General features: G+C 38.7%; 2 protein-coding genes across 4 annotated transcripts in view; one reads left to right on the top strand and one right to left on the bottom strand.

Moving 5' to 3' along the window:
* LOC133607895 (placenta-specific protein 9-like) overlaps nt 1–10,237 on the top strand; it is a 33,133-nt gene extending 22,896 nt beyond the window's left edge. Inside the window, exons 2-3 of the mRNA XM_061962953.1 lie at nt 8,678–8,763; nt 10,027–10,237. Of these exons, the coding sequence (XP_061818937.1) occupies nt 8,678–8,763; nt 10,027–10,170 (230 nt within the window). The 3' untranslated portion in view covers nt 10,171–10,237. The remainder of the gene's footprint in view (nt 1–8,677; nt 8,764–10,026) is intronic.
* A 15,027-nt stretch (nt 10,238–25,264) lies between these two features.
* Nucleotides 25,265–26,454, bottom strand: part of LOC133607810 (serine/threonine-protein kinase 32C-like) — a 186,347-nt gene continuing 185,157 nt past the window's right edge. For 2 of the 3 annotated variants that reach the window (XM_061962787.1, XM_061962813.1), the window contains one exon: nt 25,265–26,384. In XM_061962787.1, coding sequence (XP_061818771.1) covers nt 26,207–26,384 — 178 coding nt within the window. In that variant the 3' untranslated portion in view covers nt 25,265–26,206. The remainder of the gene's footprint in view (nt 26,385–26,454) is intronic. The other variant, XM_061962795.1, reaches the window with a different exon arrangement.

Raw genomic sequence — 26,454 nt, 5'->3', positions numbered from 1 at the left:
AAGCAATCCGCAAAAGCTGTCAAAATTGTTACAACAAACGCAGATTAATCGCACAATTTATTTTACCTTAACCGCGGAAGGTTACTGAAAGGCAGCACAGGTGGTGATCAGCGATCAGGTCAATACGAACATCTGTGCAAATATGAGTGTGGAGTGTCAACATACATGTTCGTACACTAGACGCCTCACGGTTTGGCGGATCATACGTTAAAGGGGTCATAACATGATTTTTTCCCCCTACGTCTAAAACACTTCATTGTGGTCTACATAACATGTCATGGTGGTTGTTTGGTCAAAATTGTACATAGATTATGTTTCACAGACCATCTTCAAGCCTTTTCCTGACCGTCTCTTCAGAATGCGCCATTTTGTGGGCGGTCTTATTTACGTGGCTCCACTTTAACTGTGTCTAGACTACTGACAGAGATCAGTTAGAACTGTACACTACTTTGTATTAGAAATGGCAACAGCGGAGCATGCATGTGCATGTACGAGCAAGTCTGCCCCACAACAAGAGGATGGAGAAAAAGAAGGAACTTATTGACTACATTGTCGGAAGACAATGGCGGACTCCCGCAAATACTTTGGGTACATTTCTAACATATATAGAGATATCCACTGACGTCACAATTGGGAAAAATGTCACATTTGGGACAAAATTCCAAGTGGCTCGTTTGGAAGAAGTAGAAAGGAAAGCAAGATTGTTTTCTACATATCTCTGCCATGCCTCCATGGTTGGATTTCCATTTTTGGGACTTATGCAGATCCCACTTACACAAAAACAGGTACCATTAGGTAAGAAAAGCTGGATTTGCATAATAGGTGCCCTTTAAAGGGGAACTGCACTTTTTTTTTTTAATATTGCCTATCATTATGTAATAATCCTTATGTAAGACAAGAACTCACATGTTTTTCTTTTTATAATGCATTATAAATGTTAAATAAATGCGATCAAAAGTCTGCTTACAATGGAGCCTATGTGAGCCACTCTAATGCCCTTAATAACATCCAAACACCTCCATACAGGTTGTATGTACATACTGTAAGTATATATGTAATGTAGTTACAGGCACATTATTAATAACATTTAATATTTACGTATTTTGATCATTGTATAAGCAGCGCACTAATTTCAGAATCACATCACAACCTTTGTTTTTTTTAACTACATCACTGATTATTACTCATTGCAGACTTTATGAGAGCCAACACACATAATAAAACATCACTTACTGTACAATGTCTGCTTCCATTAGGATGCCGACTGATAGAATCTTGTTCTCGATGAAGAATTACTTATTATCCTTGCAAGGAAAAGAGGGACAAACTAAGCGTCTCTTTGTGTCTTTCTCGCCGTATCTGGGTCTAAATTGGCTGCCAAAGTGCACCAACCGGATTATGTCCTCATCTTTCTACTACAAACCCCGTTTCCATATGAGCTGGGAAATTGTGTTAGATGTAAATATAAACGTAATACAATGATTTTCAAATCATTTTCAACCCATATTCACTTGAATATGCTACAAAGACAACATATTTGATGTTCAAACTGATAAAAAAAATTGTTTTTGCAAATAATCATTAACTTTAGAATTTGATGCCAGCAACACGTGACAAAGAAGTTGGGAAAGGTGGCAATAAATACTGATAAAGTTGAGGAATGCTCATCAAACACTTATTTGGAACATCCCACATGTGAACAGGCAAATTGGGAACAGGTGGGTGCCATGATTGGGTATAAAAGTAGATTCCATGAAATGCTCAGTCATTCACAAACAAGGATGGGGCGAGGGTCACCACTTTGTCAACAAATGCGTGAGCAAATTGTTGAACAGTTTAAGAAAAACCTTTCTCAACCAGCTATTGCAAGGAATTTAGGGATTTCACCATCTACGGTCCGTAATATCATCAAAGGGTTCAGAGAATCTAGAGAAATCACTGCACGTAAGCAGCTAAGCCCGTGACCTTCGATCCCTCAGGCTGTACTACATCAACAAGCGACATCAGTGTGTAAAGGATATCACCACATGGGCTCAGGAACACTTCAGAAACCTACTGTCAGTAACTACAGTTGGTCGATACATCTGTAAGTGCAAGTTAAAACTCTCCTATGCAAGGCGAAAACCGTTTATCAACAACACCCAGAAATGCCGTTGGCTTCGTTGGGCCTGAGCTCATCTAAGATGGACTGATACAAAGTGGAAAAGTGTTCTGTGGTCTGACAAGTCCACATTTCAAATTGTTTTTGGAAACTGTGTGTGAGGAACTCGCATGGCTGCCGTTTGTGTGACCCCAAGATGCAAGAACCAGAAGGAGGATGAGCAGGTAAGATGATTTTAATGATCATCAACAGAGAAATGTAGCAGTCTTGCATACAACAGTTCCAAACATAAAGAGTCTTTCATCGAGCACTGAGGAGTGCTCGAGAGAAAACATAAATAGACATATGCTGATTGGCAGCAGGTGTGGACCGGCTGCCAATCAACGGCAGGTGAGGAGAAAACAGTGCTCAGCGGAACAAACAGGAAATATAACAAAATAAGAGCACTGACAGGAAGTAAATACAAAAACATGGAAACACACCGAAATGAAGTGACAGATCGTCACACTGTGGACGTTGTGTCCTCCGGACCAAAGAGAAAAAGAACCATCCGGATTGTTATAGGCGCAAAGTTGAAAAGCCAGCATCTGTGACGGTATGGGGGTGTATTAGTGCCTAAGACATGGGTAACTTACACATCTGTGAAAGCGCCATTAATGCTGAAAGGTACATACAGGTTTTGGAGCAACATATGTTGCCATCCAAGCAACGTTACCATGGACGCCCCTGCTTATTCCAGCAAGACAATGCCAAGCCACGTGTTACATCAATGTAACTTCATAGTAAAAAAGTGCGGGTACTAGACTGGCCTGCCTGTAGTCCAAACCTGTCTCCCATTGAAAATGTGTGGCGCATTATGAAGCCTAAAATACCACAACGGAGACCCCCGGACTGTTGAACAACTTAATCTGTACATCAAGCAAGAATGGGAAAGAATTCCACCTGAGAAGCTTAAAAAATGTGTCTCCTCAGTTCTCAAACGTTTACTGAGTGTTGTTAAAAGGAAAGGCCATGTAACACAGTGGTGAACATGACCTTTCCCAACTACTTTGTCACGTGTTGCAGCCATGAAATTCTAAGTTAATTATTATTTGCAAAAAAAAAAAAAAAAAGTTTCTGAGTTTGAACATCAAATATCTTGTCTTTGTAGTGCATTCAACTGAATATGGGTTGAAAAGGATTTGCAAATCATTGTATTCCGTTTATATTTACATCTAACACAATTTCCCAACTCATATGGAAACGGGGTTTGTATTATTAATATGTCAGGTTTGACTTATGATCTAGAATAAACTTATATATAGTTATAATAAACTACTGCGAGGAAGCAGCTGATCAGTCGATCATGTCAACATTGGCACATAAGCTTGTGATTATGGCACTGCTATAAATAGTTTGTCTGCGTTAGCGCTTATAATAACAATATCACTAATATTTGGATAATATTCAAGTCACGAAATGTAAATGAAGTATTGTTGGCACTTTTTAGATGGTTATATATTGGGTTTTATGGACAGAATAGAGGAGCTCCCATTGGCTCCATTGTAAGCAGATTTTTATATACGTGTATTTACGAGTTAGAATGTGTTTAAAAATAATACATCCGTCGTCATGTCTTTCATAATGACTGTGAATGATAGGCAAAATTCCCCCAAAAAGTTCAGTTCAGCTGTCCGCCATGTTGCGGCAGTCATTTGTCGAAGCTTCAGCAGCAATACCATGTCATAACTTATATAAATGCATAGTTTTACTTGTTTTGGACATCATGTAACTTCTCAAAAAGAAAACTATATCAGGGTTTCCTATTAATAAAAATCATAGCATAATGCACCTTGAAAATAGGGTTTTTTACGTGAAAACAAATTTAGGTAATATAAATGTATTGTAGCCTCCAGAAGAAGTCCAAAGTCTGACGCTATTTTTAACTTTTATTACCAATCTTATGATAACAACTGGCCTAATTTCAACAGGTTTTACATCCCGTGCACACACTTTTGTTTCCATACTTCCCTGGACACACACAACACTTCCTCATTCTCCGCCAATCTGCTTTCAGGACCGAACGGTGTGTTTGCGATCATGGGAAAAATTTACGTTGTATCAAAACCGCACGAACATGAAATATTACAACCAGCAGGTCGTTACAGTCTGATAAAGAAAAAGTCATCAAAAGTCTCGAGACACTTGAAAAGTTCTCAACAAAGTACATTTGTACAATAAGCAGCAAGAATGGAAAATAGAGCTAAACGATATAATATAAAAATACCAATTAATAACACAGATTTGTTTTAAATGTACGTATATATTGTTTAGCCTTTTTAAATAAAATCATATCATCATAGAAAATTAAGTATACAATGACCACGCCCCCACCACACCCATAACCATAATGTCTGGGTAACTTCATAATTTAAAACAATGTTTTCATTCAATGCTTTTCCATGCCTCTAAAGTAGTGATTGTCAAACTATGGTACATGTTACGGGGGCTCCATCTAGTGTTACACTAAGGAATAATTTGTTTAACATACAGTGTTTTATTGTCCTATATTCAAGCACAGTGTTACTGTTCAAACTGTGTGTAATGTTACAGTGGCCAAAAATATTAAATATACTCATTAAATAAAATCCCTGTCTAGTTTTAATGAATACTTAGGCCTAGTATGTTACTGTATTTTAATGTTGGTCATTATATTGGTACTTGGAGAGCAAAGGTGAGGTGGTACTTGGTAAAATAAAAAAATAAAAAATAAAAAAAGAAAGTTCGAGAAACACTACTATAAAGGAACTATCTAAATACAGTGTGTACACATAGTTAAAAGGCAGATCACATTCATCCCATTAGATTGCACTGTTGGCAAATACTTTGCATATGATTACTCGTATTAACGTGCAAAATGACAACAGATGCATTTTAAGCGTTTCTAAAATTGACCCACAAGTGTCATTAAACTTTGTCCTAAACACTGTTCACTGCGTTCAGAGAGGTGTTTGTCCACCCTGACTGTAAATCATACTTTTAAGTATGGTCCACAAATTCTGTCAGGATTTAAGAAGGTGTGGGAGGAGGTCAGGTCATTATTTGTTCATCTTTAAGGTCTTTGCTGACAAGCCGAGCAGTGCAGTCGTTTGTGCTCCTCATATTTGTAGAAAATAGAAATAAAACAATATGATAATAATAATGGTACTAAAAGATACACAATTAGGAGAAAGGAAAATAAAATACAATAAATAAATAAACAATAATTTACATGACATAGATGGCCAAGATGCAACAATTATTGGGAAATGGTATATTAACTTCCATCCATCCATCCATTTTCTACCGCTTGTCCCTTCGGTTGTCAATATAATCCATTGAGCAATATGTCTATGATGGACATCAGTTTGTTGCAGCCGTTGAGAGTTCCAATTTCAAATTACGTAACACTTGTCTGATCCATCGCTCATTAGACGGAGGTAAAGCATGTTCCCAGTCTAAGAATAAGACACCTCGCTGGAAGGGTGCAAAAGGCCAACACGTATCGAGCATAAACTGACAACGTTCCATTGTGTGCAATGCAAAAAAAAAAGATAAAATAAAACAGACAGTGGCTGTGGCTCCATCACAGTATTGTAAGCAGTTTGAAGAGTGAAAAAAAATGTTTTGACCAAAAATCAACATGTTCCGGACATAACCAGAACATTTGTAATAAATCGCCAGGGGACTGTTGCAAGTGTCTGCCACATTGTAATACATTTTGAACAGCTTGTGATTGGTTTAATACATTCTGTGTAATAGAGGCACAACATGGAAGAAATGTGGCCTAAATTCAACTAAATTAGACCGGTTTTCCAACCTTGGGTCTGTTATTCACCTCCTATTACAATGATGCATGTAAGCTGCTCTTTTGATTTTGTTTAGTCTTATTCAGTGCATCTGGAAAGTATTCACAGCGCACCGCTCATCACCAGGGCAATCCCATCACTACAGCAAAGCATGGTGGTGGCAGCATCATGCTGTGGGGATGTTTTTCAGCGGCAGGCTAGAGAGAAAGATGAATGCAGAAAAGTACAGAGACATCCTGGATGGAAACCAAGGCTTCCCATCCAACCTGATGGAGCTTGAGAGGTGCTGCAAAGAGGAATGGGCAAAAAGGAATGGGCAAAATTGCCCAAAGATAGGTGTGCCAAGTTTGTGACGTTGTATTAAACAAGACTTGAGACTGTAATTGCTGCCAAAGGTGCATCAACAAAGTATTGAGCAAAGTCTGGGAATACTTATGTACATGTGAATTTTTTAGTTTGAAAAAATTTGCAATTAAAAAAACAACAACATTTTCACATTGTCATTATGGGATATTTTCTGTAGAATTTTAAGGTCAAAAATGAAAGTTTTTCATTTTGGAATAAACCTGTAGCATACCAAAATGTGGGAAAAGTGAAAGGCTGTGAATACTTTCCGGATGCACTGTATTGTTCATGTTGATGATTATTGCAAGAAGAAAGTTCATGTAGACCTCCTATGTCTAATTGATACACATGTCAGAGTCCAGAAAGGAAAAAAAGAAGCACAGGATTTAATGCATCAAAGAAAGGAATGTTTTACATACAAATCCTCATCTCTAAAATAAAGCCTGGAAATTACAAGCAACTTAGCCTCTTACCAGTGCATTACCACAGCCCCATGACATGACATGACAGTGGAGAGCTTTGTTGTTGATACACAAGCCATTTCCCCTGGTACTGTAGTTCCTAGTAACTATAGTACTTGCACGTCTATGGAATTTCTAATTTCTCAGATCATTGTACTATTGTATTTTCAAACCATTCAATCACGCACAACTGGACTATTCAGTATGTCTTAGAAGACGCTATGCCTCTCATTCGAGCAGGCTTCATCAGTTTATGCCAGGGGTCGGGAACATTTTTGGCTGAGAGAGCCATGAAAGCCAAATATTTTAAAATGTACTTCCGTGAGAGCCATATAATATTATTTTACTCTGAATACAACTAAATGTGTGCATTTTTAAGTAACACCAACATTTTTCGAGTACCGTATTTTTCGGACTATAAGTCGCGACTTACACTCCGGAGCGACTTATGTGTGAAATTATTAACACATTACCGTAAAATATCAAATAATATTATTTAGCTCATTCACGTAAGAGACTAGACGTATAAGATTTCATGCGATTTAGCGATTATGAGTGACAGATTGTTTGGTAAACGTATAGCATGTTCTATATGTTATAGTTATTTGAATGACTCTTACCATAATATGTTACGTTAACATACCAGGCAGTTCTCAGTTGGTTATTTATGCCTCATATAACGCACACTTATTCAGCCTGTTGTTCACTATTCTTTATTTATTTTAAATTGCCTTTCAAATGTCTATTCTTGGTGTTGGCTTTTATCAAATACATTTCCCCAAAAAATGCGACTTATACTCCAGTGCGACTTATATATGTTTTTTTTCCTTCTTTATTATGCATTTTCGGCCGGTGCGACTTATACTCCAAAAAATACGGTATAATAAGTCTCTTTTTCTTTTTAATAACAGTTATTCTGAAGGTAACCAATAATACATAAAATACTTCTTACCATTAATGTGACTTCTGGTGCTGTATGGTTTTGCTGATGGCTTTGTAGTCTGGTTGATATGTGGTTATTTTTAACACTGTGATTACCAGCGGAATTATTCATTACTTATCGTGTTAAGCAATGTCAGCTAGGATTTATCTGAGAGCCAGATGCAGTCATCAAAAGAGCCACATTTGGCTCGAGAGCCATAGGTTCCCTAGCCCTGGTTTATGCTCATAGGCTAAGATTGGTCAAATATGGGATTGGTCAGATCTAGTCTAATCAGACTAAATCCGACCAATCGAAAACAAACCGAACAGTCCAGTTACAATGGTTTGAATGCCCTATGAGTAGTACCTGGAACTAAAAGGGCCAGGTACTGTGGCCAAGTGTGATTTGCATTTGCACAGCTCTAAGTAGCCATCAAATCAGATATGCCTGTCTGAAGGTTTTTTTGGGTTTTTTTGCAAATATTTGTATTGAATTTTACAGTTAAAATCACATTTAACAGTCATACTTTGCTCACGCAAAGCCTTCATACAATCACACATCCACTCATACACACTCACATCCACACTTGAGGAGAGAGGTGCACTTAAACTTTAACAAATCAAGGTTTACAGTATAGACATTATTAGAAAAAATACCCAGATATTGTATATATATATCCATCCATCCCGCTCTGGCTCAGGATCAGCAGGCTATCCAGACCATAGCAAGATGGATGAGCATTCCTCGGCATCAAGGATCCTCAGGAAGTGATCCCAAGATCACCTCTCGAGGACCTCTCCACAGTTCACACTTAAAAACGAAAAGGAAAATCACAGAGGTTGATCAGATTCAAAACAATACAAAATGAAGGTTTTAGGAACCTAAAAAGTACTACATGTGAAGGTGGGACAAATTTGGTTCCTTCAAGATGGCCAATAAGAAAAGTTCTGGAAGTACATTTCCTGTGGTGGAAAAAGGCTGCAATGGTAACTCATATGTGCATTTTCGGTTGGACTTTCAGATTCTGAGAGAACACCTCGAGCGGCCCCTTCAAGTGCATGTCAGGAACACGCAAGTCTTCACAACCGCCTGGATGTGGTGGAAAAGGTGATTGGGGACAAAACAGTGGAATAAAAAAATGTTTTGTTACTCTTTGTGTTGTCATGGCTATGATTATTCTCATTCGTGCAGGTCATTTTATTCTCAGGGCATTGAATTGATCACCAACGGATTGTTCAGATTGTCAAAGAGGGCTTCACAGTCCATGCTCAAGGACTAGATAGGACAGCTCTCGTCTGAGGGGATGGTGTTGGATCCAAAGTATATATCTTCTAAAGTGTAGGCAACCTTCCAACGAAGAATGGTTTCACTTTTTGTTAAGACACAATGGAGTTTGGGTGGATGAACCCTCGTTTTTCAGTTGGTGCTCATGGACACACCTGAAACCAAATGTATCTGTGTCCTGTTTATTTGTGAGAGGCCAAACTATTGATGACAGGAAAGAACATGTTGCGTTTTGTCATTTCCCTGCCTTCTCTTTTTTGTTGTCTGTTTTTTCTTCAGTCAATTAGTCCCCAGCGAGGCACACCTGCAACTAATCTCTACCCAGTAGTATATAAGCTCGTCACCGACAGCTGGTCCCTGCTGATTATTGTCTCCTGCACCTTCCACGTGCATGCGCATGATTCACCTCGTCCTGCCTGGTATGTTGTCTCTTCTTCTTATTATTGAAATTCCTCACCTCTTTGTATTTGCTTTCTAGCCTTCCTGAGGCTGGTGAAGAGGATTTTATTGGACCTTTTGTTGAGCTCAGTGCGCCCTGGCCTTTTCCCCCTGCCGACCACTGAGGGACCTGCTTTTGGTTGTTTATTCATGGTGTGCACTTTTGCCCCATCGCTTTTTGTTACACTTTTTGGACTCATTAAATTGTTTAACATTTTGTAAATCAGCCTCGCCTCCCGTCTCTGCATCCTGGGATCACCTCCTTGATCAAACCCTAACAGAACAGCCTTTTATGCAAGAGATAAGTGATGTAAGTTGTGTGTTGTCAACTGTATGAGTCAAAATCAGCTCACTATGTCTTGTAAAGCAGCCCAACTTTTTTTTCAAGAGCAAATTGTACCACAGAATCCAGCTTCGACTCTGAAGTCAGTTATTGCTGCCATACGTCTAAAGAGCTCCAAACATGCCTCATTTAAAACTCTTATACTTCACACAACCTTCCCTTTACTAACTGCTTTGGGCAACTCTATTATTCATATGAATGAAAATATTGTATTCATGACTGATGATTCCATTATTCATACTACAGCTTATTAATGCATTATTTAGCTGCCAAGCAGACAAACATACCCTATGTATTTTTTGCAGAAAGTGGAGGACACAGTTGGTAAATTGGAGGCTGAGCTGGCTGCACTCCTGGAGGACATTGAAGACCCAAAGTGGCGCCCCCTGCTGGACAACACAGGAAATCCTGTCGACATTCTGGAGGACCCTGCGAGTGTTCAGTCCTAAATCAAACATCCATTAGGGAATTTGACTTTACACAGTTGAAGTTTGCATCAATACAATTTATCACTTACTCATGTGTCAGTCCTTCCAGAATTTCACTGGCTTATTTGTCATTGTGCTTGAATTCGCGGCAACCTTCTCAAAAAGTTGCGATGGATAACAAAAATGATAGCAAATTTGTTATCAATGTATTTTTTTGTAACTAACGCCTCCAAAACATTTTGTTTTTAACAACAAAAACAAAATATGCTTTATTTTGACACAAATTTGTGTTTAGTTTGTAAATAAATAGTGACCTTTTATTCCTAATTTACAAGATGACTCTAGAGGGCAGACTCCATTATTCTATTACAAAGGCTTCTTTTTGTTGTCTATACATTTTCTGTTTATGCTTTGCCGTTAAAAAATTAGTCCTTTGTAAAGGTTAATATGTTTTCCAAGGAAGTTCGGACGTGTTTGTGTTGCCAAATGCCAATATACTAAATTACCCAGAAGGCTTAGCGCAAAAGACGGGAGCTGGATGAGGTTCTGCACTACGAGTGAGTAGGGTTAGGCATCGAGCGTCCTTGTGAACCGGATCTTACATCCCGTTTCTCCCAGAACCATTCAAACGTTTAAAATGTTGATTCCTATTTGCGTTGCTAATCCTGCCTTCGAGAAGATTTAGCTGCAACAGAGGCAGTTAGCAGCGAACTGAATTTCTAAACACTGTGAGGAGCCACTCCCTCAACTCATTAATTGTCCATTGCTGCAAATAAACTGAAGTTCTTTAGTATTATCATCACTGCAGGACGAGGCTAAACATGTTACGCACAGATAATGAGCAAGCAGGACCAGGCGAGCTAAAAGCCGAGCAAGCCATTGAACTGTGCTTAGTACTTAGTAAACTTTAAAGATGCCATATGTAATAATGTCATTACGTCATCATTAAATGGCCCTAATATGTCAAAAGGCATTAATAAATCATGTTCTTTTCGAATACGCTATCCGGGATATGCTCATTTCAAAATTAGATTTACAGCCCAGAAAATATTTTGTTTTAATTTCGATGTCCAGCCCTCCACCATTTCATCAATTAGAAAGTCTGTGAGTGTATCACATCCAGGTTGCCAGTTACACACCGCCATCTTCGTCTGGCTCTGTCACTGGTAAAGTTACTAAACATGTCAGACCTTAGTAAATCTAAAAGGCCTCGTTACGATTAACAATTTATTCATGACAAAGCCAAGAACAAAACAAGGATTTGTATCGGGGATGCCTTTGAAAGATGGAGACGATTGAAGGCAGAGAAGATTTTTTCATCTGACGCCAAACTTGCTAATTTCCTCCTTGATAGGTAAATCAGGCATTTGCGTTTTCTTATTACTTGTAATACATGGAAATGGACATTTCGTATGTAAACTATATTGTCCAATACAGTCTATGATCGTGTCTAACAAAGCTAGTATGTTCCTGCAACGAATGCTTAGTGTGATGCTCAGCTCCTAGTATAAAGCTTAGTTAGCATGCTAGCCCGGTCAATGACACATCGACATATAGGCTAACGGGGGAAATATATGCCCGTTAGCCTGTATGTGGATGTGTCGTCCAACTGACAGGGCAAAATATATTTTTGACAAATAAAACCTATGTGGATATGGGTAGTGTCAGTGCCTATTTCGTTCTCAAAATGCTGATACACTGAAGAAATGTGTTCCAACACTAGCACGGCTAATTGCAGTTTCTAGTACTGTATGTGCATCAGGCACATATGGGGTGGTATTTGCTTGGCACAATATAATGTATTACATGTAATGATTTCTACTTTGTGTATTGACATGGTAGTAGGCTGTATGATTTATGCTTAACGTGGTTTTGGCGTAACGTTGGTTGGCTCATAGAATTGCACTCTGCAGTGAAAGATGGTGATGTGTGTACATGGAAGAGAATGCAGTGTGTCAGGTTGGATGCAATATGGAGTTATGCTGAACGACATGTAGCGGTAATTTTACTGTTGGCCTTGGCTTGCCATCAAAGTAGGCCTATGCAATATATAATATATAATATATAATATATTATATATTATTATATATAATTATTTCGATGGTGATCCGTGCGGTCAAACTAGACATTTTAGCAGGGTAATGCCAACAATATGTCCCGACGAAAATATTGCTGCGTAACTTTACAAATAGATTTGGCTAATCGACGACAGTAAAATGTGTCATAATTACTTAGTAAACCATCTTGCAAGAAGCATAAACAAGAGAAACCTACAGCGTAGGACTTTGCCATTTGAAGTTCCTTGGAGTAGGATTCGGATTCGGCTGCGTATCTGGCAACCTCAGTCATGGAGAGTGGGAGGGGACTACAGAATTTTGACCATGATTGCAGTACCATTTCTAGCCACATTACTACATATGGCATCTTTAAGAAGTGTAAATGGAACCAAGTTACAGCAGAAGTATCAAATCAAACTTTATTTATATAGCACTTTTTATGCACAGGCAAGTGGCAACAACAAAGTGCTGTACAAAAATGATTTATTATTATACGTAAGCAGTTATTAACATACAATTAACACATATATTTATAATAGTCTAGAGAGAGGATAATACAACCTGTGGAAACAAATTATGGAATCACCAGACTTGGCTCATTCGTTGTTGAGTTGTGTAGAAAAAAAGCGGGTAACAGACAAGATACAAAACTATAGACAATATTAATGGCAACTTTCTGGCTTGAAATCAAGCAGATACATTGTGGTAGCCAGGAACAGTTTCATTTTTAGATTAGGCAGAGTGAAAAACAGATGTAATCATGAAAAAACTTATTTTGTTAATGTTTACAAACTCAGAGAATAATTCCCTAGACACAGGAGAACTTTGAGAGTAAAAATTAAGTATTTAAATAAGTAGTAGGCAGTAGTTTTGGCTTTTGCTTAGTTAGTGTCTACGGTTAATTTTGTTTTGATCAAACATGGAAGTGTAATAAACCAAAAAAATGGATTTGGTTAAATAAGTGTTAATGTCAAACCGTCAAAAATCACTCACCATAGAACAATTTTAAATTACAGTTAATGCATGCGATCGGTATTGGACAATTTAAAAAATGGATGATCGGTATCGCAAAAGGCAGCATAAAACCCTGATGGGAACAATCAGTCAGGTTCAAAGGATTGACATTTATATACTGGTCAAAAACAGCCATGTGAGAATAACATTTTGAACCTGCCTTTTAAAAGAATTGGAATCCAGAATAGTTAGGAACCAGAATCGTAATCGTCCAAAACCAAAAGATGCCCAACCCTACGAGTGAAAGATGTGCCGTAAAAACAATAAGGAGTTGAGATATTGTTACACCTTGTGGTTCCTGGTTTGTCTACACAAGAAACACATGTTTTGATTAGATAGTTAACTTGTGACACATTTCATTGGCGAAAATGACAAAGATTAGCCAAAGTTGCGAGGCCACACCAAATCTGTGAGAATTGGTTGAATTTGTATGAATTTGCTGCGATCGCAACATTGCAAATATCTGGAATGTCTCATTTGTATTAGACTCCTTGAAGAGACAAAAACACCCAAAGGCCACCTTCTGGGAAGGAGTTTTATTTCTTTATGAAAGCAGTAAAGCAGCATGTTTTGAACACACAAGCAGTTCCATTCAGTTTACAATACACCAAACTCGTCATGACAATCCTGTTGCATACATGATGATCACACGGAAGAAAGGAGTTACATCGATTGCATCGTCTACATCTCCATCTTAACAGGACACTGAGTTTTCAAACTCTAATAAACACGTCTACACTTTTGCATACCTTGAAGGCATCGACCGGAATAGGAAAAACATGCTTTGCTGGTCAAATGCGAGCACAAAGCCTTTTAAAACACTTAAGAGCATCCAAAACATTAACACATAAAATGAAACGCATTAGCAAGACTAAACGCATTAGCAAGACTAAACCTTCCTTTTAAACAACAGCAAATTAACATTGGAAGCTACAAATCAACAGTCAAAATCTGTTATTAGTTATTATCATCATGCACACGTCCACCACCGGCTCATATTGATTTAGATCGGTGTGTGGATCACTTTTAATGAATGTGAGCACTACTTTATTCCACTCACCCAGCAAGTGAATAAGCCTTGATATAATGCACTTCTTTAAAGCAGCAATATGGAATAGCATAACCCCATGAAACATTTTTTAATTTACCCCAACTTTTAAAAACTGTGATAGAGTCTCTCTAATTGCTCGGATCAACTACACTAGGTGGACCAGCCAGGACACCTCTGTTGTAACGGTGCAACTTGGACTTAAGGTTTTGCCTATCATCCATAGTCCTTATTTGGGGACAAGAACATCTGGCTTTAAAAAAAAAATTGATTTCTAAATAAAAAAATAAAAAAGTTCAAGACGGCTAGCAATGTAGCTAATGGGATAGATCTATTCTGCCTATTAATCCCCATTACGTGACCTGTAAATTAACCAAGTATTATTGACATTGTTATTAAAACACCAAGGAAGTATTTTTAGTAACACTTCACTGACCACAGAGGTAATCAAGCTACTGCATCTTCAGAGTTGTTTAAAGTGCTAGAATATAAATCATGCCTGACACTTTTATATTAGAAGGTTGTGGTCATAAGCCGAGAAGTTGGTCAACTTTGACATTCAACTTAAACCTGAAGACATCGCTAGCAAGACCTAAACGATGCTTGTTTGCTTCGAGCATTTTTTTCAACCTGAGGATTGAGGATTTTGTTGAATTTATCATCCAAACGAGGGACACAAGTCTTGTGCTGAAAGATATAAACATCCCATCAGTTGGTATCCGAGTGAGAGTGGATATAGTACAGTAAGTGATTGTTTTATAATGTTCATAGTTTATATTTCTTGTTTAGAACTTAGCACTACTGCTGCATGATGTGTAGTGTTTCATTAAAGCTGGATTTGCTTATCACACACCTTCTAAAACTTGTAGCCTATCCTCCTTTTTATATTCAGGCTCAAAAATACAATGTTCTGGATCATCCGTTTGTCCCAATGTAGTAGTCATTGGTTCTCATGAAGTCTGCCATGATTAGTGGTAGTTATTGATGGAACTAGCGAACGTTGTGATGCGCTCTGTGAAATCAATGCCGGCAAAAAATATGCTTAAACTGAGCAAAATACGTAAATATTACATGTTATCATGAATGTGCCTGTTACTACATACATATAAATATACATACAGCATGCACAGTATATACAACGTTAGTGGAGATTTTTTTTAGAGCGCTTTATAGGCGGAATAGATCAAATCCCCTTTAACTACATTGTTAGCTGACTCTTGCTAGCAGTTTCACTCATTAGAATACATTTGGAAGAAAAAGACATATGTGTTCTTGTCTCACATAAGGATTGTGGATAGGCAACATAAAAAAAAAAAAAAAGTGCAATTCCCCTTTCAACCTAAGTAATCAGTCAGTGTTTACACCAAAATATGATACCTTAATGCATTTATATTTTCCTCCTTGAGCAAACAAACTGGAACATTAGAAGTATCAGGCCATTACTGGAACGCCAGACGGTAATTAATTTCATACAACAATGTCATGCCGTTTATATAACACATTTTTTTCGCACCCGTGTACAGTAAAACGTTCAAAAAGAGTCACGCAGGCCAGTTGCACTCATATTAGAATTGAGTCAACGATGGTGAGCAGTGAGGTACGCTGTCGTTGTTGGCTTGTGCATGCACCGATCAAACTCCAGGCTTTGGCATAAACAAGCTTATACGGGAAATGCACATGCAAACATGATTGACAAAAATAAAATGAAACAGTTTTGCAAGATGCTACTATTTAGGTATTTGTTTGGATACTAACATATGTTATACAGTTCAATATTCTGAGTAACATTTAAAAAAATAAATAAATAAATAAATACAGTCGTCCCTCGCTTCTAATGCTGCGGCTTCACAACATCGCAGATTTACATTTTTTTTTTTTTTTAAAGCATATTCTACACGTTTCTGGACTAGCTTATACATATTTGATCTTATATGCATTAGAGTGCAGTATTTGTCTTAATTTTTATTAGTATTATGTTGTGGTGATGGATAAATATTCTCCAAGCAGGACTTCCGTTTCCAGGTTAAAGGCCTACTGAAACCCACTACTACCGACCACGCAGTCTGATAGTTTATATATCAATGATGAAATCTTAACATTGCAACACATGCCAATACGGCCGGGTTAGTTTACTAAAGTGCAATTTTAAATTTTGCGCGAAATATCCTGCTGAAAACGTCTCGGTATGATGACGTCGTCGCGTGACGTCACGGATTGTAGAGGACATTTTGGGACAGCATGGTGGCCAGCTATTAAGTCGTCTGTTTTCATCGCAAAATTCCACAGTATTCTGGACATCTGTGTTGGTGAATCTTTTGCAATTTGTTCAATGAACAATGTAGAGAGCAAAGAAGAAAGCTGTAGGTGGGAAGCGGTGTATTGCGGCAGGTGTTGTGCCGGATAACGCACCCCCGCCGTAAAATGCACCCCTTGACTGTTGTGCCAGATAACACAGCCGGTGTTTCATTGTTTACATTCCCGAAAGATGACAGTCAAGCTTTACCATTAGCCTGTGGCGAACTGGGACAACAGAGACTCTTACCAGGAGGACTTTGAGTTGGATATGCAGACACGGTACCGTGAGTACGCATGCAGCTGCGGCTTCCAAACATTTGATCGCTTGCCCATACGTGCGTGCCGCTATGTGCATGTCACGTACGTAACTTTGGGGAAATATATGTGCTGTATGAACTTTGGGGAGGTGAACGGTACTTTGGGCTGTGGGATTGAGTGTGTTGTGCAGGTGTTTGAGTTGTATTGGCGGGTTATATGGACGGGAGGGGGGAAGTGTTTGTTATGCGGGATTAATTTGTGGCATATTAAATATAAGCCTGGTTGTGTTGTGGCTAATAGAGTATATATATGTCTTGTGTTTATTTACTGTTTTAGTCATTCTCAGCTGAATATCAGGTCCCACCCGCCTCTCACAGCATCTTCCCTATCTGAATCGCTCCCACTGCCCTCTAGTCCTTCACTCTCACTTTCCTCATCCACAAATCTTTCATCCTCGCTCAAATTAATGGGGAAATCGTCACTTTCTCGGCCCGAATCGCTTTCGCTGCTGGTGGCCATGATTGTAAACAATGTGCGGATGTGAGGAGCTCCACAACCTGTGACGTCACGCGCAAATCGTCTGCTACTTCCTGTACAGGCAAGGCTTTTTTATCAGCTACCAAAAGTTGCGAACTTTATCGTTGATGTTCTCTACTAAATCCTTTCAGCAAAAATATGGCAATATCGCGAAATGATCAAGTATGACACATAGAATGGACCTGCTATCCCCGTTTAAATAAGAAAATCGCATTTCAGTAGGCTTTTAAAGGTGAACACTACCAAACAACACAGCAATCCTTAGACTTAGACTTAGGCAAACTTTATTGATCCACTAGGGAAATTGTTCAAAATTCTGAAGTTGGTGCTATTTTCAACGCAACAATCTCAAGTTGACCAATTTTTGGCAAAACAACTTTTTGATGGACTTTATCATAACTCCTGCCTCATCAATAACACAGCTCCAAATTGGTGAGACTTTAACGTGAGCGACGTTGAACAACAGCTGGACATAGCATTGGATTTGGCGCAGGCTAATAACACAATTATAAACTATCAACTGCTGTCCGGCCAAAGAGGAGATGAACTCTTTCGATGCACTTCATCTTTGACATGAATAACACAGTTTTGAGTTGAGCGATGTGGGATAACTAACATCAAAGCTAAATATTGTAGCTACGAGTGTCAAGTTGACCAAGTTTATTCAGAACAACACAAGCCGGTGGTTTCAGCACATGGAAGCCCAGTTTTAATAACTACCCTATTTTCCGGACTATAGACCGCACTAACATATAAGCCCCACCCACTAAATTTTAGATCAAAAACGTACTTTTCCACATATTAGTTCACTATAAGCCGCAGGTATATACATTGTGAAATTAGATATTTACACAGAAATATTTTATAAATGTTTATTTACACACCTTAATTGTTTCCAAACGGGGTCTGTAACACGGCAGTAAAACTGCTTATCAAAAAAACCCAGAACCCATCGTCATGGACACACTAACTGCGGAAACTAGCTCTCCAATCAGCAAAACAGACTCAATAAATCCACTGTGACATGTTGGTGGAATTTGTTCAACTGAAACCATACAAAAAGAATGCCATTGTAAGTAAATAATACTACTAACACAGACACTTGCAAACATGTTAGCATATTAGCTAATGCCACTAGCTTGATCATGATAGCATGTACAAATATGCATGAAAACACTACGATCACACGAGACGGTTTAGTGGGTATAAATAGTTTTAGTTAAATTGTAAAACGTATAAACGTTGCTTGGAGCGATGAATGAAGAAACCATACGAGTAGAAACGCTGTTGACTACTAGTAGACAGAACATCACTTAATACTTCCGATTCAAGGCACAAAACAGAAGTAAATACTGTACCAACTTGCAACACCTGCAGTGAGCAAAGTTGTCCAAAAGATGGCGCCATAGTACAAACAATAACACACCTTTCCAAACTATGTGTTGGTGTTACCACTATGTAAGTTTGTTGTATACAAAACATTATTGCTGTTAGCAAGTATATATCCAGTGATGGGCAAGCTACTTGGAAAATGTAGTAAACTAAGCTCCAAGTAACCCAGAGAATTGTAGCAAGCTACACTACAAGTTACACGTTTAAAAGTAGCTTGCTACATTAAATTGACATTTAACAGCATTTATATTTATGGGCCCACATGTATAATATCAATGTTAATGTAACTGAGAATGTACAAATGGACCCAATTAGGGTCCATTACTATTAACTATCTGTCATTTAGCTTGAAACACCCTACAACTACCTCTAGAGGTCCCCGTACCCCACTGTATGTATTTTAGTTAGTTTGCCTTTTCTTTGGCCCACGCCTCTAATTTGTCCATGTTCTCTACCTACAATAAAATACAGCACCTATCTATATCTTGACACAAAAAAAACCAATGACTTGTGTGTTGTTTGGGAGCAGTTAGCAATGGTTATGTGCAGTAAAACTTTTCATGAACTCAACTCACCTTAATGTGTGTTTCTAAATTTGTGTTGGACGCCTCACATGAATAGAGCAATTAGGATTTTGGTTTATAGAGTAAACAACTGAAAACTAAGGTTTTGGGCATTGTTTTCTCTAAACACATAGATTTATCTAAATATGGCCAAGGACACACGTTATTGTGGGTTTCCTCCACATCATATTCATCACTTAAGGAACAATCTAATCTGCGGGAGGAAATTCCTCTGCCATTTTCAAGTGTTTTTATTTTTTTGAGTGGTCAGCTTGAAGCGTCCCTCTGTCTCTGACTCCCTCGTCGTCATGTGACATTAGTGTGTGACTGTTATGATTTTGCTTACTAGTTTCGATGACCCGCCTTATCTTGCCTCTTATTGGCCAGTCCGTAATGTTTCTCCCTAACCTTAACCAATTGTGACTCATCATATGAACCAATAGATCATCATGGCTTTTCTTCGTATGTATTGTTCTCATTCATCCAGGTCACTCTATTTCCTCTATATATTTTTTTGGCGTGGATTCGCAGTCCATTTTCTCTCTTTGTAGCTTGTAGCTTTGATGTAAGCTACCTCGCTGCAGGGGTCTAAAATTAGCTAAGCTAGAGGAAAAGCTACTCGTTAAAAAAGTAGCTAAACTATCGCCAGGCTACTGGAAAATGTAGTTAAGCTATGTAGCTTTGCTACATGTAGCTTGTTACTGCCATCACTGTTTATATCCATATATTAGTAAAGCCCAGAGTTCAAAGCTTGGGAAAAAAGTAGCGGCTTATAGTCTGGAAAATATGGTAATTACCCAGGATGTGACAAAGTATTCCCGTGGACGTGTTGTAGTGTCTGGGCGACGGCTAATACAATGACACTTGGAGGATCCTGGAGTGAAGTGACAGAACACACTCATGACTACTGCATTTGGTTCAACGAGAATGAAGGTGACTATATGGGTGTTCTTTCATGTTTTAAGGTTTTTTGTAATGTTAAAAAACAAAACGTCTTTTTAGAAGGTCATAAGTCATTTTTAATGCCTTCACTATAAAAATGTTTTATTTATTAATAATATTCTTACCTTGCGGACATTTTTTTTATCCAAGTCATGTTCAGTACCAAATAACCAGGATAAATAGACGAGGGACGACTGTATGTTGAAGAAGAAAGGTGCCTAGCTTAGCTTAGCTTAGCAATAGCTGCCTTGCTCCCCTACACATTTAAGTATCCATGTTTGTCAGGCCTGCTCTTAGGTTATTTTTAGGGATGTCCAATAATGGCTTTTTGCCGATATCCGATATTGTCCAAAATTAATTATCAACTGATACCGATATCAACCAAAACCGATATATACAGTCGTGGAATTAACACATTATTATGCCTAATTTGGACAACCAGGTATGGTGAAGATAAGGTCCTTTTTAAAAAAATTAATAAAATAAAATAAGATCAATAAATTAAAAACATTTTCTTGAATAAAAAAGAAAGTAAAACAATATAAAAACAGTTACATAGAAACTAGTAATTAATGAAAATGAGTAAAATTAACTGTTAAAGGTTAGTACTATTAGTGGACCAGCAGCACGCACAATCATGTGTGCTTACGGACTGTATCCCTTGCAGACTGTATTGATATATATTGATATATAATGTAGGAACCAGAATATTAATAACAGAAAGAAACAACCCTTTTGTGCGAATGAGTGTGAATGAGTGTAAATGGGGGAGGGAGGTTTTTTGGGTTGGTGCACTAATTGTAAGTGTATCTTGTGTTTTTTATGTTGATTTAATAAAAAAAATAAAAAAAATAAAAATAAAAAAGATACCGATAATAAAAAGAAACGATACCGATAATTTCCGATATTACATTTTAAAGCCTTTATCGGCCGATATTATCGGACATCTCTAGTTATTTTATTTGTTAATAAATAAACTGTTCCAATTGTGGGTAACACACTTTTTTTTTTAAACAACAATACAAACGTAAAAGAAGAATGGTAATTAGGTTAGCATAAGTTGCCTCCATCATAGCTCTCTTACCAGTTTAAGACTCCATGTTCCTCATGGCCGTTGCTAGCTAGGAGCTGCTCCGCACTTTTATTTCTCGAATGCTTTGGCACACTTGTAAGACTGCCAGAAAATACTACAGTGGCCCTAAAGGGTAAAAAAGGTCTGACAGTACTTTACTAGAAAGCCATATTACACGCCAGCTTTCAGAGGACCGTTACAATCCACAGTTAAAAAGTAATAAACAATTACTTGCTTTAATGTCATAACTGATGTTTTAACTGCCTTTAGATGACTTACTAAAAAAAAAATGGGATTACATTTCCTAACATTCTTGTGTTTAAATTATGCTAACGCCTTACAGGCCGGAGGATTCGCTCAGCTGTTTTGAACGTCGTTAACTCCCCTCCGTCACCCAAGGTTTTTTATACAAATTAGCAATTTGATCGTATCTGGAATATGCTATACAGAGAAGAAAAATATACATTCACTTAGAAATGGTTATGCAAATGGTAGAAAAGCTTTGGCATATTTTGTCTACAAGTTGTGCCTGCACACTTGGAGCGAAGAGCAGAACGAAGCGACACGAAGGATTGACTTCACATGCCTCTCTCTCTCTTAAGTTTTTTTTTGAAAAGTTTAACGTCCAGTTCCACATAAAACTGTGGTAAAGTTACCTACAATGAATGCTATTTACATAGTCTTAATATTATAATGGTTATTAAGGTGGACCTTTGCTACATGTTCCCATGTGGTTAAACTGAAACTAATGGTGCCACCTTAAATGTCTCTACTGCAATACTGGACTAATGCATTTTCAATGACCAACCCAGGAATAAACTCCACACAAAGGTGATCTCCTACCAGAGCACTCGTAGACTAAAATTACGTTGTCAGAGATAAACATTAATTTTGATATTTATTACCAAGAGTAGCTCACCTTAAGTCAGAGCAAAAAGCGGGTGGACCATTCCATTAAACCAGTGCCATTTGTGTCGGCAGAAAATAAAACGCATAAATACACAATAAAATAAGTGTAAAAATTGTTTTTTTATATATATATATATATATATATATATTAAGCAAAGCGTCCTGCACATTGATTTAATGGATCTGAAATCAAATGTAAACATCCTTAAAAGCTGGAAAAATAACATTTGATGCCTTTCACGTTTTCTTAAAATTGGACTTTATCATGAAATATAATCATTCAAATCCTTCAAAGATGTTACAATTGCATATTTGTAAAAATATAAACAATTTATTTAAAAAAATTCTCACTTTATTCGTCACTCTTTCACACATTACCTCCTCTGAAAACTTGAATATTTTCCAAGTCACATGGTCCACGGGACGTTGCCTCATTCAAAACCTCCTGTAGGATATTAGAAGGCCAAAAGTGCAACTCTCCCAGTCGTCTGACTTAAACTATGTGTTTGATGTTTGTTTGTTTTTTTAAATATAATTTTGTGTACAATAACTATACAGTGGAACCTCGATTTATGAACCCCTCATTATAGGAACTTTTCGAATTCAAACCGCAGACCGAATAAAGATATGCTTTGTTGCACGAACCTTGTCTCAGAGTACTTTTTGGTGTTTGTCTAGTTTTGATAGCTCAATATGAATCTAAATAATGCAATGGGCAAGCAATGTGTGGTTTGAAACATTCAGGAAGCATCCGCAGCGTTGTCACCACTGCCGCGCCATCCCTTACGCGCACACCTAGAAGATTAATGGACGTGGATTAATCATTGTAGCGACCTGGCTGTTAAAGTTAAGGAGTTCAGTGTTCAAAATGTGAGTGCACCACTGCAAATAAGGACAGTTCAGCTAGTTGTTGTTGTTTTGGCTTGGTTAATAAAAACAAACATAACCAACCCCCTTGTTATTTTTGTTTGGTACACAGTATTGTATAGAGCTTTATATTGTGTTGAACCCATTATTCATGTTTACATAGTTTTTTATGGAGACATTTGCTTCAATATACAAACCTTTCTATTTACAAACCCTGTTCAAGAACCAATTATAAGTTTATTAATCAAGGTTCCAGTGTATTAGCATTGAAGCCATGTAGCTGTATTTCATGTATTTGATAATTCTATGCTTTAAAACTCCTGTTACCTCGACAAAAAACAACCACATTTTATTTAAAATGTGTTCACTGGAAAAAAGAAAAAATGACTTCATTTTAGGGAAAAATATTAAAAACTAGTGAAATTAATGAGCTCCATGGACAGATAATTGTACTTTGTAACACATCTTAATTAAGACTTGTATATCTAGAAATTAGCCGGACTTTCAAGTTACAAATAAGTATTTTTTTCTGAAAACAATGATTATTTAATTTGCAATTCTTAAATTAGGCATGGTGGGGTGGTGGTTCCTCTCTTTAAGAAGGCGAACCGGAGGGTGTGTTCCCACTATCGTGGGATCACACTCCTCAGCCTTTCCGGTAAGGTCGATTTAGGTGTACTGGAGAGGAGGCTACGCCGGATAGTCGAACCTCGGATCCAGGAGGAACAGTGTGGTTTTCGTCCTGGTCGTGGAACTGTGGACCAGCTCTATACTCTCGGCAGGGTCCTTGAGGGTGCATGGGAGTTTGCCCAACCAGTCTACATGTGCTTTGTGGACTTGGAGAAGGCATTCGACCGTGTACCCCGGGAAGTCCTGTGGGGAGTGCTCAGAGAGTATGGGGTAACGGACTGTTTTATTGTGGCGGTTCGCTCCCTGTATAATCAGTGTGAGAGCTTGGTCCGCATTGCCGGCAGTAAGTCGGACACATTTCCAGTGAGGGTTGGACTCCGCCAAGGCTGCCCTTTGTCACCGATTCTGTTCATAACCTTTATGGACAGAATTTCTAGGCGCAGTCAGGGTGTTGAGGGTATCTGGTTTGGTGGCTGCAGGATTAGGTCTCTGCTATTTGCAGATGATGTGGTCCTGATGGCTTCATCTGGCCAAGATCTTCAGCTCTCACTGGATCGGTTCACAGCCGAGTGTGAAGCGACTGGGATGAGAATCAGCACCTCCAAGTCCGAGTCCATGGTTCTCGCCCGGAAAAGGGTGGAGTGCCATCTCAGGGTTGGGGAGGAGATCTTGCCCCAAGTGCAGGAGTTCAAGTACCTCGGAGTCTTGTTCACAAGTGGGGGAAGAGTGGATCGTGAGATCGACAGGCGGATCGGTGCGGCGTCTTCAGTAATGCGGTCGCTGTATCGATCCGTTGTGGTGAAGAAGGAGCTGAGCCGGAAGGCAAAGCTCTCGATTTACCGGTCAATCTACGTTCCCATCCTCACCTATGGTCATGAGCTTTGGGTCATGACCGAAAGGACAAGATCACGGGTACAAGCGGCCGAAATGAGTTTCCTCCGTCGGGTGGCGGGGCTCTCCCTTAGAGATAGGGTGAGAAGCTCTGTCATCCGGGAGGAGCTCAAAGTAAAGCCGCTGCTCCTCCACATCGAGAGGAGCCAGATGAGGTGGTTCGGGCATCTGGTCAGGATGCCACCCGAACGCCTCCCTAGGGAAGTGTTTCGGGCACGTCCGACCGGTAGGAGGCCACGGGGAAGACCCAGGACACGTTGGGAAGACTATGTCTCCCGGCTGGCCTGGGAACGCCTTGGGATCCCCCGGGAGGAGCTGGACAAAGTGGCTGGGGAGAGGGAAGTCTGGACTTTCCTGCTTAGGCTGCTGCCCCCGCGACCCGACCTCGGATAAGCGGAGGAAGATGGATGGATGGATGGAGGGAATTAGACATCCTCGAGATGTTGTAGAATCTTTAAACACACTTTTCTATGTGGGGGAAACAAAATATCTTATTTAATTTAACTTTAAACTTATTCATGGTTATTTTCTCAATTTTAACATTTTTAAACTAATTATAGAACAAATATGATTATTCATGCTAAAATTAAGATTAGTCAATGACTAAAAATAAGTAAGGTAAAATAACTCTCTTTCTAGAAATAACATTTTAAATCTTGGCAAGTGGTAAATAATTTGCAGGTTTTATTTATAAAGTATATTTAATATTTTGGTCACTGTAACATTACACACAGTTTGAACAGTAACACTGTGTTTGAATATGGTAAAATGAAACACTACTTAAATAATGAATTAAATATTTAGCGTACCACTAGCAATACAGGTACCACAGTTTGAGAATCACTGTATTAGAGGATTTGAAAAGTTGAAAGAAGTTTATTCGAGAGCAAATGGCACTAGTTCAATGGAATTGCCTACGTATGAAATACTGCATATTTATGATGGTACAAACACAGTTAAGGTAAAACGTTCATCAATGCACTACTTTATTTCATAAACTATAGTGGGCTAATCGTTGGAATATTGGTGTTACTATGGTTTGCAGGTGTTGCATTAGAGCACACAAAGACACACAATTGCTGAATTGTGACGCACGTGACGTAAGAGAGGCTGAGAGGAGGAGTGAAGTAGAGACAGGCAAAATTGTAAAACTGCCTGCGTGCGCTGAATTATTCAGTTATCCCAGCATGATTTTGAAGTGGAAGAGATAGGATGCCTTCCCCGCTAAAACCACCAAATATCATGAACAGCTATTGTTCAGGATGTCATCAACTTCTGTGGAGTGGCCCGCTTAACCTCCTAGTGGGTGATACTTTGTTTGTCATGCGAGGTGAAGCGTTGCATAGAAATAAGAGCGTAATGAAGAGCAGACAAGGAGGTGGAGAATCCACTTCATTTTTGCCTTACCGGGAATGATGCTACTGAAAAAATCATAATAATTGGGTCCTGCAGTGCGGCAGCTGCCCCCCCCCCCCCGCTGTGTTTTCCTCTCCTTGTGGCTACTGCAAAGTAGAGAGGAGAGAACGTATGACAGGCATGGCACAGAGAGACCTTCATCCTGCACCCGTGAGCTGATGTGCTGCTAGCAGCTGCCAGGGGAGGAGCACACCGAGCCGCACATGCTTAATTTTGAAGAGGACTCGGGCTCCACCTCAGGCTCTGGCTCGTCCGTGCCTCCAGCCTCCGCATCTCCATCTCCATCTCCACTGGTGTCATCACACCGAGTCTCACAATGTCCCTCCTCTTGACTCCTTTTCAACCTGAAAGCAAAAAAAAAAATAACCACAATGAGTATACTCCACATTCTTGACGCACAGTCCCCATAAATAC

Source organism: Nerophis lumbriciformis, linkage group LG02, assembly GCF_033978685.3.
Source record: "Nerophis lumbriciformis linkage group LG02, RoL_Nlum_v2.1, whole genome shotgun sequence".
NCBI classification, from domain to species: domain Eukaryota; kingdom Metazoa; phylum Chordata; class Actinopteri; order Syngnathiformes; family Syngnathidae; genus Nerophis; species Nerophis lumbriciformis.
Note: the sequence above shows the minus strand (reverse complement) of the source record. Positions and strands in the feature narration are given on the sequence as shown.